This window comes from Alnus glutinosa, chromosome 1 (assembly GCF_958979055.1).
Source record: "Alnus glutinosa chromosome 1, dhAlnGlut1.1, whole genome shotgun sequence".
NCBI classification, from domain to species: Eukaryota; Viridiplantae; Streptophyta; class Magnoliopsida; order Fagales; family Betulaceae; genus Alnus; species Alnus glutinosa.
In genome coordinates this window covers 3,073,771-3,086,618 of record NC_084886.1, presented here as the reverse complement: position 1 = coordinate 3,086,618, position 12,848 = coordinate 3,073,771, and the positions used below count along the sequence as shown (strand labels likewise).

The 12,848-nt window shown below is 35.9% G+C and overlaps 2 protein-coding genes across 4 annotated transcripts; both read left to right on the top strand.

Annotated features, from left to right (window-relative positions):
• The first annotated feature begins 4,091 nt into the window (after positions 1-4,091).
• On the top strand, positions 4,092-8,899 carry LOC133866012 (uncharacterized). 3 transcript variants are annotated; one of them, XM_062302565.1, is made up of 9 exons: positions 4,092-4,422; positions 4,562-4,671; positions 5,135-5,253; positions 5,361-5,458; positions 6,189-6,276; positions 6,360-6,494; positions 6,625-6,733; positions 7,292-7,431; positions 8,483-8,899. In XM_062302565.1, the coding sequence occupies exons 1-9, from the start codon at positions 4,361-4,363 to the stop codon at positions 8,525-8,527; spliced, it is 906 nt and encodes a 301-aa protein (XP_062158549.1). In that variant the 5' UTR covers positions 4,092-4,360; the 3' UTR covers positions 8,528-8,899. The 3 variants fall into 3 exon arrangements, with proteins under 3 accessions (XP_062158549.1, XP_062158556.1, XP_062158565.1); XM_062302572.1 differs by having other exon boundaries at positions 4,093-4,422; positions 6,625-6,739; positions 7,307-7,431; XM_062302581.1 differs by having other exon boundaries at positions 4,094-4,422; positions 7,307-7,431.
• A 1,178-nt stretch (positions 8,900-10,077) lies between these two features.
• Positions 10,078-12,662, top strand: LOC133866002 (plant intracellular Ras-group-related LRR protein 3). Its single transcript, XM_062302552.1, has 3 exons — positions 10,078-10,841; positions 11,642-11,808; positions 11,888-12,662. Exons 1-3 carry the CDS (start codon positions 10,203-10,205, stop codon positions 12,522-12,524), a joined length of 1,443 nt encoding a protein of 480 aa, XP_062158536.1. The 5' UTR covers positions 10,078-10,202; the 3' UTR covers positions 12,525-12,662.
• The last annotated feature ends 186 nt before the right edge of the window (positions 12,663-12,848 follow it).

Sequence of the window (12,848 nt, the reverse complement as noted above, 5' to 3'; positions counted from 1 at the left end):
TTTACCGCAGATTGTTTCTATCTCATAATTTTTTACTATTTAAATCTAATTGATTAAAATATCAATCTAAGTCCAATTTGAGTCTAGTTCGTCTCATTATTGATATTATTTTATGAATAACATTATTACATTGATAATATTACTAAGCTGAATATTATCATCTCAAATAATATTTAAGTAGCACAATTAATATTCTAACATTAATACAATAACAATTGAGTTTATAATATTATTATGCCACTAATAATATACCGATTTCATCACTGAATAATCAAACTTGTCAATTTAATTATTCAGTAATATTATTAGAATCCAATAATATTTCCTGTTTTATTAAATCAAAGTTTATAAAGCTAATGTATATTTATTTTTCATAAATATTCATATTTAAAATACGGGATATTACATGTGGTCTACTACAATAGAACATTATGCTTAAATAATCACTCTAATCTTAACCCTAATGTGGCTAATTGTGGCCATGAGCCAAGGGCCAAGTCTATTATTAAATTACAAATAACCTAAACTAAAATGATCGACTTTTGGGCCAAACTCATTATTGAAGTACATTAACTTAAAACTTTGAATCAAATTCCTAATTAAATTAAAATAAAACTAAAAGACCAATTTATTCCACATCGACCTAAGTCCATCTAATTAAATAAACGCCACATTCTCCCAAACAAGTCGAAATTCCAAAAGCTATTTTTTAAAATATATATATATATATATATATATATAATATCCAAACCCTGGAACATCATTCACACAGCACACAGCAAACAGCAAAGAATGACCCTACGTGCTCTAATTGGAACCAAATCAGAAAAAATTAAATAAATATCATGCTTCTTTAGAAAAAATTTATAAGACGAAATGCAAAATTAGGTTTAGGCTCGAACCTGTGTTTGAGAAAATGGGAGAGAGATGGACCTGTGCACGGGAGGAGGAAGAAAGAGAAGGAGGGGGAGGGAAAATGATCCATGTCAAGTTTTCGTATTGTAAAAGCCTTGCATAATAATTAATTAAGTACCTTATTATAATTATAAGCCTATAATTTGAATATACCTTATTATAGTTATAAGCCTATAAAATTTTAATGGGTTTGAATATATCTCTTACAGAAACAACCCAATTAATTAGTTTGTACTGAATTTAAGTTTTACAACACTTAAACCAAAATATATGACGACATTTAAAGCCCTAAAAATTCAATTTAATTTCTTTATAGTAAGTTATTTAATTATAATTAAAATAATCATTATACCTAGAGAGAAAAAAATAGTAAATTAAAAATGTATAATTTAAAAACTTGATTTTTAAAAACGCAATTAAGCGTTTGGTAAAATCGTAATTTAACTCTTAAAACTATGTGTTTTCAAAAAAATATCTCATTGCCTGCGATTTAAAAAAGCATATTTTTTTTCGTTTCAAATCATACTTTTTTTAAAAACACAATTCTAAATGATTAATTTTTTACGATTTGGTTTAAAATCACACTTTTTATTTATAAAATCGCAATACCAAACGTACCTTTATATAAGTAATGTTTCTTACACGACTCTCACACAATTTTTGCACAACTCTAACTTTTTCTTTTTTTTTTTTTTTTTTTTTTTTTTTTTTTTTTTATGATCAACCATTGGATTTGTTTTTTTACATGTGGGCCATAAATATTCAATGCTTGATATTAATAAAAAGTTGTTAAAGTTGTGTAAAAGTTGTGCAATAAACATTACTCCATATATATATACCGGGATTGTTAGAAAAACACTGATTACACACTCGTTACGCACCCTTCCTCTCACATTGGGTGGGGTCCACATGTAATGTTCTCCATCCCATATGAGAGGGAAATTATGTAATTAATGTGTAACTGGTGTTTTTTTTAGCTTTATTCTCTCTCTCTCTCTCTCTCTCTCTCTATATATATATATATATATATATATATATATATATATATATATATATATATATATATTTCCAATTGCTCGCAAGTTTAATGAAACATTTCCGAAATTGAAAAATCTGAGACGGCGTCAAATCCTTCGACGTTTTCTTAAAACAGAACGATGCCGTTTGGTTAAAAATACTAGAGTTGAATCTGCCGTTTGTTTTCTTAAAAGCATTTTCATGAAGACACATATTAAAATACATAAAAGAGTAAGCTTATCCTTAAAATGTGTAAAATATTAGATGTTGGAGCTTAGATCTGGCCAGTTAGATTATTTCAAATTATTTATTCACATAAATATTATTTATTTGTGTTTATACAGTTGACCGCATGTCAGTAGTCTTGTTAATGAGACTTGCTAATACAATAAACAAGTTAGGGTAACTAATTCGAGATGCCGGCAGAAAACTCAGTGAAAAATTATGGGAAAAATAGAGAGATGTAGGGATAGCAAGGTTCAAATCATTTACCTACTAAAATGGACTCCTATTTATATGGAAGGGAATTAAGCACTTTAGGCCACGTGGGGCCTTAAGATTGGCGTAGTAACTCAAGCCACATAGCACCATCTAGTTAAGAAGATACGGGGAGAAGGAAAAGAAAACTCTCTTCACAAGGCGATTTTTTCATCTTTTCAGAAAACTCATTTTTTATGTGTGAAAATGGAGGAGGGGAGATTTCCGTTTCCTTCCTCCCCAGCAGGCTGTAGTTTAGTTTCTTTGTTTATAAATAATTTTCCTTCTCTTTTGGGGGTCGTTGGCCACTGAAGGGTTTGAAGGGTTGGTTTTTGTCTCGTCCTGGTCAGGGATGGAGATGTGGTTTTTCGTTTAGTAGGGTGTAAAGGCGGGTTTTTTCTCCCGATTTGTGGCGCACGGTGTATGATTTCTACGAGGAGTTCGGGATCAGGCATTTGCTGTTTTTTATGGCCACGCCAGTGACAAAATCGTTTTGATCCGAGATTTTGGTTTCTTCTATGGATATTCCGGCCTGACGGGTTTTGATTTTGATTGGGAGGTTTTGATCCGCTGCTGCTGGGATGGCCACGCTGGAGACGATATCTCTTGCTCTTGTTTGTTTTTCGTGGTTGTTTGTAGCTTAGCGGGTCTAGGGATTTCCTCTTGAACAGTGGTTTAGGGAGAAAGGGGTTTCGGCGGTTTCGGCGTTTTGGATTCTTCGTTTTTTACGGTGCTGTAACAGTGATTCAGGCGCTATTTTCAGGTGTGGCTTTAGGCGATTTTCCAGGAGCGGTTTTCGGATTTTCTTGAGTCTGCAAACCGTCGAGCAATTTGGGGAAGTGGGGGAAATGATCCGGCTTGTGCATTTGTAGTTTTTTCTTTTTCTTTGTTTGTATCTGGTTGTTGCTAATACGACTGCTGTGTTTTGTTTTTTTTAAGATCAAAACCTGGTCTGCAAAAGCCCTCTCCTAGATCTAGCATAGTTATATGTTCATGTAGAGGTATCTTTCTGTTTGTCTAGGTTTTTGAGCAGCTGTATTTTGTTATGGTCTTCGTCTATTTGGCCTGGGTAGAGGAAACTCTTACCGCGGTGTCTCTAACTTGGTGTATTATGGATTCTTTGTAACCCTGCACACTTGACTTGTTTGGTCTCTTTTCATATATTGAAAGAGATTTGTTCCAAAAAAATAGTTAAGAAGATACTGTCGATATGGACTGCGAGCATGGAAAATTGATATTTTTAGAAAGGATTGTTCATTATTGTGATATGGGTGGTGGTATGCAAACGCCTCCCTTGGCATGGTTGTCAATGTGGTCTTATCATTTGTTGGTCATCTCCTCGCAAGTTGTTCTTTGAACATGAAACTCTTGGTCGGTTGGTGACTCTCGAGGGAGAGGGCTGAGTCAGCTGATTCATTGGGCACAACCCAACTAATGGACTTTTATAGGCCCGAGAGTAACGGGCTTTGCTGGCTTGAGTGACCCCTCTATTAAATGGTATCACGATTTGGGTATGATGTTTTTATATTTTTTTAATTATATTAAAAATTTAATTCAAAATTTTCAAAATATTTAGTACCTTCAAAATTAAAAGTGAGTAATATATCTATTTAATTTTTTTTTTTTAAAAAAAAATTTAGTGGGTACATGGATATATATATATTTTTTCTTTTTGTTGAAAATTCATTCATTGTGGGACGCTTTGCCCTAAATTGACAAACTCGATGCGCAAACAAAGCAAGCAGCTCTTGCGCGGTAGAACTGCTAGCCCTGATTTATTTGTTCTTAGCTCTTGTCGTGTTGTATGCTAACAATATTGAATCCCTAATCCTAAACTAAAACCCTAAAACTCATTTCCCCTCTTTCATTATAAAACCCTAAAAAACCCTGACCTTTCACTCCAAAGAACACAGTAATTAGCAGTGAAATCAACTCAAAGATTTGGTAAAAGATGCAGCACGACGAGGTCATATGGCAGGTAATCAGGCACAACCACTGCAGTTTCATGGCCAAGTGAGTGTTTCTTAACCTCAAAAACCATTGATTTTTCGGTCTCTATAAGAATCTATTGAAGTTTTGATTCATTATGTGTATTGTGACTGTGCTGATATTGCGGTGGGATTTCAATCTTGGTGGGTTTGTGGTTTTGTAGAATTGAGACCGGGAAATTCTGTAGAAATCCGTATAACGTGACTGGGATTTGCAATCGGAGCTCGTGCCCGCTCGCCAATAGTCGCTATGCCACCATTCGCGACCATGACGGTAATCTTCACTTTTTTTCCTCTTACCCTTTTACTTGTTCTGTCAATTGGGTCTGTTTATTTATTTTTTCTTTGTGGTGATTTTCACATATATGCAGTTGAATCATTGTAATATTGTTCCGTTTGGTCGTTCAGAAGAAGCAAGTAGAGGATGAAACTAACTTATTCAATCTTATTTTTGTTATGGGACTTGATAAAACAGAATCCTCCATCCAATTGAGCGTAATACAATTATTTGGATTAGTTGAATTGAGCTTTATAGTATATTTTTCTAAGCCGAAGAGTATGGAAAAATGTGCTACAGCACGGCTTTGGTTGATCTTGGTGGATCTTAGGCTGCTTATCTGTGAATTGGTATCTGTATTTGTGAATTGACTTGCTGTCACATGTCAATTAAATTTTGTATATATTAACGAAAATGATGAGTGTGATCGAATTTATATGGTTGTAATGGGCTGCTGCAGGAGTCTTCTATCTTTATATGAAAACCATAGAAAGAGCTCATATGCCAAACAAATTGTGGGAGAGAGTTAAGTTGCCCAGGAATTATGAGAAGGCACTTGAGATTATAGACAAACACCTGGTATTGAACATTATATATATTTTTTAAACTTTAAGATTATTTGATAAGATATGATTTTGCTCATCAGTTCTAGAAAGGTTAATTTGCCCTAGCTTTTGATTTGACAGATGTATTGGCCTAAGTTTCTTGTGCACAAAACAAAGCAACGATTGACCAAGATGACTCAAATGCGGATACGCATGAGGAAGCTTGCTTTGAAAACAAGGTTCATTTTTACTCATGCTTGCATTTGTTTTTATTGAACTACCAGAAATGCTTACTCATGTGCGTATAATTAGGATCTCACATTGATCTTTGAAGACTAAGTTTTTTTTCCAGTTAGCTTTAGCTCTATGACACTTCCTCCCCCTGTATGAATGGTTGGAGTGTGTGGTTGTGACTATACAACCAATTGGGTAATTCATCTTAAAACTATGTTTTCCTTTCCTCCCAACTATATGCATAAAGTGGTGAATAGCCTAATCCAGATTTGCCTATGGGTTTCAATAATAGATCAATTTCTTCTTTCATAAAAATATTCTATGAATAACTCTTTTGATAAATTTGCCATAGGATCCCTTTTATTCAATGAGAAACAGTAATTAATTAGCATAAAAAGTTAGGTTCGCTTAGTAAACAAAGCAATTAGATCTACAAGGATCTAGATCTTAGGTCAGTAATGCATTATCGGTGTTCAGTACTTAAATTTGCTCCAGGATGGTTGGTTGACACAGTATTGAGGGTTGGGTGTTGTAAGTGTGAAATAGTATTCACTGTGAGATATTTAGTATAAAAGCAGAAAGAAAGGACTAAAATGTGAAAATTTTACACAGAATTGGCAACCCTGGACTGTGTTGTGATGCTGAAAAGGGTTGTAGTTGTTACCTTTATAGGTTAAATAGTGTCAAACATTAACTTGCTTTGTTGTATTGGCAATTGTTTCTGCTGCCTAACAGGGAGAAAATAATGACAACACCGAGAAAGGAGAAAAAAAGAGAGGCTAGAAGAGAAGAGAAGGCCGAAAGGGCAGCAGCACTGGATAAGGTTATACATGAGCTCATACTATTGATGTATATGATTATGTGTTGTCCCTACAGCTCGACTAAGACTTTCTAGCTTTTCTGCAGAGTATTGAAAAAGAACTCTTGGAACGACTTCAGCAAGGAGTTTATGGTGACATATACAACTATCCTGTTAAAGAGTACAACAAAGTTCTTGATATTGAAGAGGGGCAGGCTGTTAGTGAAGATGAAGATGAGATGGTAATTTGTGAAATCCTTTTTTCTTGAACTTATTAATATTGTTATCAAAACAAGTGATTTGCTTTTGTGCTCACTTAGATGCTACTTTTAGATAATGAAATGCACTTTGATTGGTTCTTGGAATAAGCAGGAAGCTGAGATAGAATATGTTGAGGGTTATGATGAACTTGAAGAGGAAGATGATATAGAAGATTTTGGTGATTTTTCAATTACTCAGTCTCATGCGGATTACGACAATGGTAAAGGTGTCACTAGATACTTATTGTTGAGCATTTTTTTAATGTTGACTTAAATTTTTATTACCTCATGCTGACCTGTGCTTGCACATATATAATTAATATAATCCTGTTCCAATTTCAGTGTCTTACTTTCCTCTCTGGGACATTGTAAAATATACGTCCACTTTTTAAAAGTGGAAGTTCTTACATCTTCAATTTCCTATTAGTCTTAACCTTTTTTCTTAAAGATTCTTATTAAAGGTTATTTCATCTCTAATTTAAAGTGAAGGACATTTTATGAAGAGGACAATATTGTTAATAGTCATACAATTTGAAATCAAGTCATGAAACCAATAAAAAGAGTCATTTAGATTTGGACGAAGGGAGTATTAACTTGTACCATGTAAAAGTTGTCTATTTTTAGTTTACACGGGATATTTTTAATTTTAGTTAGGGCATAAGTTGTGGCCTTTGTTTTTACTAGCGTATATGATAATGGGATGAGTGCATGAGAGAATTATCAAATGTGTGCAAGTGTCCATCCCAACTGGAATAAGAAAAAAGAGTTTAATGATGCAGTCGGAATGGATGCAGATGAGGAAGAGGTTGAACCAGTTGCTGGCAAGAGAGTGAGAAAGGAAACTGGCTTGGCTTCAGGAAAGCTTGATAAAGATGAACCTGGTGCAAAATTGAAGAAGAGAACAAGGGTGCTTGTTGAGGTAATGGGCGATGACATTATGGTGTTTAACAGGCTCACTACATTTTCATATATATATATTTTAAACTTTACCTATAGTACAAGTAATTCTCTATTAATAAACAACTTACAACTTGTTGTAAGAATGTTGGCTCACAGAATATTGCTCTGGTAAACAGTTTCTCACATACTTTGTGTCAGCTAGATGATTTCTTTTCTGTCATTTTACATAGGATAAGATCCTTCATTGAACAATGGGCAAACAGGTTTTTCCTCGGTACCACCATCTTTTTTTGTGGGGGATGGATTTCATGTACCGCAATTTGTAACATAATGACAGACATTTCTTTAATAAAATTATCAGTCCTTGACAGATATTCCAGGGAAACATTGTTAGGGTGCTCCACTATAATTGGGAAGAGGAGCATGAATACTCCTGTGCGAATTTGAGAATTTATGTTGCAATGGCACTCCAGTGTCTCTTGAAACCCCATTTGAGTTGGTCCACATCTATAATTACTCATTTCTCTGAATATCCAAGACTATATGGTTGGGTTCCTACTGGACAATCCATCTATCCTGAGACATGCACAATTCTCAGATATTCGCCTAGGTTCTCTAGCAATTCCTGCTTTAGTTGATGCTCTACCTGATCAAAAGTTGAGACAGTATTCTTATTGTGCATTTTGGTGGCATCTTGCTAAATTTTATAATACAAAGTTAAAAAAATGAAAAAAGATGGATCAAAAGTGGATGCAGTGAAGATAAGGGTATCCTACTGCAATTATTTTTTCTTTTTATAATATGGTAGCTATTATTTTCAGTCACATCATTTTTAGCCAATTCTCAAGTGCAAATTTTCTTCAAATTTTTTGACGATGATCTCTCTCTCTCTCACACTATATTTCTTGCTTCTTGGAATCTGAGACTTTAAATACACATAATTGGCTGTTGCATGCGCCCCCCCCCCCCCCCCCCCCCCTTCCCCCCCCCCCCCTCCTCTTCTGTAATCTTCAGTAGCTGCATTCTATCAGGATCCTAAATATTTCCAATGTTTTTTTCTTATTTGTCAGGTTGAGCATGAAGATGCCGATGAAAGACAAAAGGCCGTCCACTAAGTGCTTCAAGCATATTGATTTATTTGTTTGACCTGTAAACCGGTTAATGGCAGAGATATCATTCAAAGCTCAGTCCACAGCGAGGGAAAGTTGCTAAAGAGGATTAAATTTTGATAGCTGTCTCTTGATTACGGTTGAAAGATTTTCTTAATTAGGCGGTAGCTTTTCTTGATCTCCTGTAGTTTTATTATTATTTTTGGTTTCCTCCCTCTTTTCGGGAGAAGGGGCTGTACAAGAGTGGACACCCTAGCCTTTTCAAGCCTTTTTGGTCCCAGTTTTTTGTTTTTGTCACTGCCTCTCAGAAATGAATGAGGCAACTTGTTCTCGCACAAGAGGTCATATGAATCAGCTATAAATGTTTACTTCTCTTAATTGCTCCCTCTGCTCCCCAATTTTTTTTTTTTTTTTCTAAAAAAATATTCCAATACATCTTATGCACCTGTAAGAATTCGACCTTTAGATCATAGATCTGATGTCTATTGAGCATCAATCACAAGGCACCTCCTTCGTCGGACATCGACCGTCGTTGCAGATATATATCCAAGCAATACAGTATCAATACCCACGGTTTCAAAACAACCCGTCAATGATATTGGACGTTACAGTTGCTTGCTTGCCTGGGTAAATGATCGAGAAAAAGTAACCATATAAAAGAAATCAAAACAACCGGTCAAACTCGTAATGATGCCACGTCAATCTCCTAGAACATTAGTGCACCTTGGTCCCCGGAGGGGATGATTCAGCCACTCGTGAGTTGGCCCTACCAACTACTGGTTTGGAGTGGCCGAATAACCCTCTTTGATTAATAGATGGTTGAGCCAAACCATTTCTTGTAGGGTGGCTGCAATAATCATGTGGCCAAAAAAAGAGGTGATTTAGTCTCCCAACAATCTCTTATTTCTTTTGTTTTTCTTGCTGTTATCATTTAAAGGACTACTAACCAAATTTTTTTAATTGCATGTACTTATCGTATGCTTTTTTTAATAGCTTAAAAGATACATTTCGCTTTTAAAGGCTAGTTTGTATGAGTTTTCTACAAATTAATTTGTAGGAAATTTGTGTTGTAATTTAAATTGTTCATTTTAAATGAATTATCCAAATAAAATTTATTGTATGTGAGTATTTGTTAAACGTTAGAGATTTTTTTTTTTTTTAATTTTTTATTCTTTCTTTATTTTTTTCTCAAAGTTGATGTGATTTTTAAAATTACCATTACATTTAGGATGGATCATAGATCACTATTAGATTTTGATCTAATAATGATTTTAAAGGTCATATCAACTTTGAGAATAAAAAATGATGATCCCTGACATTATCAAAATGGATCAGAATCCCTTTCAATTTCAAAAAAAATTTATAAATTCTCAAATTACAAAATTTAAGAAATCTATATAAGAATAGAAACATATTATTGCACCCGAACTCAAAAGTCAAATCCACTAATTTAATCTATATACCAGTTCTACGTGTTCCTCACTCTCAAGTCGTATCAAATAGAAACAAGGGGCAAGGGCTTAATATAATACAAGTCCTTGGCCCACTGCATTCCCGTAGCACCTTCTAGTTTCTAAACCATCTATATCTTCCCTCCTCCTCTCTCATTCTTGTTCATTCTCATAATCATCTCCATCTTCTCCGTCTCCGTAGCTCACTGCTCCAACACTTGGTCATTTTCATGGATCCAAACCCCAAAGAATTCCCAATTCTTGCCTACGTCCTATCCCAACTCAACCCCACTTCTCATCCACCACTCCCGCCACACCTCCAAGAAACTCTGCTGACCCAGCTGCCGTATCTCAACCACCCCAAAGTCCTAGCCTCACTGGCCCAAGGCATCCCCGACCTCACCCAGAGCCAGAGGCAGCCGCTGCTCCCAAACCTCGGCCAACGCCCTGACCCCTCCGCTGTCGCAGTAGCCCGAGACAAGCTCGCCGAAATCAAAGCCAACACCCTCCGACAAAACAAAGCAATCGCTGTGGTTGACGGTGTAGTTGTTGATAGGGTACAGAAGGGCAAGGAGCAAGTGGCAGAGACAGAGACAGAGGCGCAGATATATAAGGCGGTGTTGAGGTTGGAAGAGATGCACGAGGAATATGAGAAACAGTTGAGAGAAGCAGAGCACAGGTTGGTTGAGATTTATAGGTCGATTGTGGGGGAGTTGGAGGAGGAGGAGGTTGTTGGGATATTGAAGGAGGCAGAGAGTGGGGTTGTGGAGAGGGTTGAGCTTTGTGGGCGTCAGCTGAGGTTTCTTCCTGAGGCGTTTGGGAAGCTTCATGCTCTGCTCGTGCTCAATCTCTCCCATAATCAGCTAGAGGTTAGTACTAATTTTGGATCAATTAAGCCATTAAAAGCGATTTTGTAATATTATGGACGTTAAATTATTTGCATAATGTAATTTAGGTTCCATTTGTCTCGGCATACCGAAAATATTTTTTGATTTGACAAAAAAGAAAGAAAAAAAGAAACTTTGTTTTTATTTTTAAATTTTGTATACCATTTTTCGAGTTTGGATTTTTCTTTTTCAAATCACCGAGCCACCCCGCACAACGTTGGACCAACATTGAGCTGCCCTCATACCACCGTTGAACCACCACTATGCCACCGTTGACCACTGCCACACCACCAATGAGCCTCCTCTGGACCATAGGCGAAACTCAAATTATTAGGTTAATCTTTTAAATTATTCTATCTTTATATTTTTATATTATGAGTAAAAATTAATTTTTATACATTAATATGATTGATTAAAAATATAAAAAATCATAATACGTGTCAAAGGACAAAAGGAGAACATTTTATGCCGAAATACACGGAGCCAAATATTCAATTTCAGTTACTTCAACTCGGTTTTTAGGAGTAGTCAACTCGGTTCTTCATGGATATTGCTATGCTCTAATTACAAACTGCGTTTAGCTAATCATATATGAACCCTTTTAATGACCCATCAATTCATAGATTACATGTTGTCATCTGTAGTTTAAGATAAATTAGACCATAACTCAACAAAATAATAGTTCTCTGAAGCAGGACATGGGAACAGACCCTTGTTAGTCGGTGATTTTTTGAGTTATATTTTTCCTGAGTGTCTCTGCTTTTATTCTTGTTGGGAAACAGGTCCTTCCTGATTCAATAGCAGGACTACAGAAACTGGAGGTGTTTGATGTTTCTTCCAATCTTTTGGTGTCCCTGCCAGACTCTATTGGACTGTTGCTTAACCTCAGGGTCCTCAACGTGTCAGGAAACAAGATAAATGCCCTTCCTGGAACAATTTCTCGCTGCAGGTGAATACATTGCGTTAGTGTTTCACTTTGTGTTTGTCCTTTGTTAATGAATTTGGTTCTACTTCTACTTCCTTTTTAGTTCACTGGTGGAGTTGGATGCGAGCTTTAACAACCTGATGTGTTTGCCAACAAATATTGGGTATGGACTTGTCAATCTTGAGAGGCTCTCAATCCACCTGAATAGAATCCATTGTCTTCCAGCATCACTGTGTGAAATGAGGTCGTTGAGATATGTAGATGTTCATTTCAATGAGCTGCGTGGCCTGCCACACGCCATTGGGCGATTGACAAATCTTGAGGTCCTGAACCTCAGCAGTAATTTTAGCGATTTGACAGAGCTTCCTGAAACAATTGGCGATCTAATGAACCTCAGGGAGCTTGACATAAGCAACAACCAAATCCGAGCTCTTCCAGACACATTCGGTCAGCTCAAGAATCTATGCAAGCTCAACCTGGACCAGAACCCGCTTGTTATTCCCCCAGTGGAGATTGTGAATAAAGGGGTTGAAGCTGTGAAGGAGTTCATGGCAAAGAGGTGGGAGGATATCAAGGCAGAGGAGCAACAGAGGAGCGTGCTTGAAGTAAACAAGCAACAAGCTCAGCCCAGTTGGCTGGAATGGGGAACCTCCTTGATGAATAGCTTGGTTTCTGGGGTTTCACAAAGTGTGGGAGGGGGAAAAGGTAAGAGAGACCCTTGGTTGGATCAACAATTGTGATTCTATTATCTCCTTCACCTGCCTTTTTCAGAATTGTCTGTGTCAAAATATTTGTAGCTGTAAATATTTCGGATTCCGCTTGGATAGGAGGAGATCTCCCTTATTTTAAAGGGTTAATTAAATTTACCCTTCCTCTAATCACCATTTTTTTTTTTTTGGTAATGTCTTTCTAATATTTTAATTTTTGCAATGTCTCCTTATAGTTGCAATCTCTTCTTTCTACGTCCAAAAATGACAAAAATATTCTCTACAAGATAAAAAATGACAACCTTTTTTTTTTTTTTTTTTAAAAAAAAAAAAAGTACAAATCTCTCGAATTACCAT

Coding starts and splice junctions, on each gene's coding strand:
- LOC133866002 (XM_062302552.1), top strand. CDS start 10,203: ATGGATCCAAACCCCAAAGAATTCCCAATTCTTGCCTACGTCCTATCC. Junction 10,842..11,641: donor TCTCCCATAATCAGCTAGAG/GTTAGTACTAAT, acceptor GTTGGGAAACAG/GTCCTTCCTGATTCAATAGC. Junction 11,809..11,887: donor GGAACAATTTCTCGCTGCAG/GTGAATACATTG, acceptor CTTCCTTTTTAG/TTCACTGGTGGAGTTGGATG.
- LOC133866012 (XM_062302565.1), top strand. CDS start 4,361: ATGCAGCACGACGAGGTCATATGGCAGGTAATCAGGCACAACCACTGC. Junction 4,672..5,134: donor CACCATTCGCGACCATGACG/GTAATCTTCACT, acceptor GGGCTGCTGCAG/GAGTCTTCTATCTTTATATG. Junction 5,459..6,188: donor AAGCTTGCTTTGAAAACAAG/GTTCATTTTTAC, acceptor GCTGCCTAACAG/GGAGAAAATAATGACAACAC.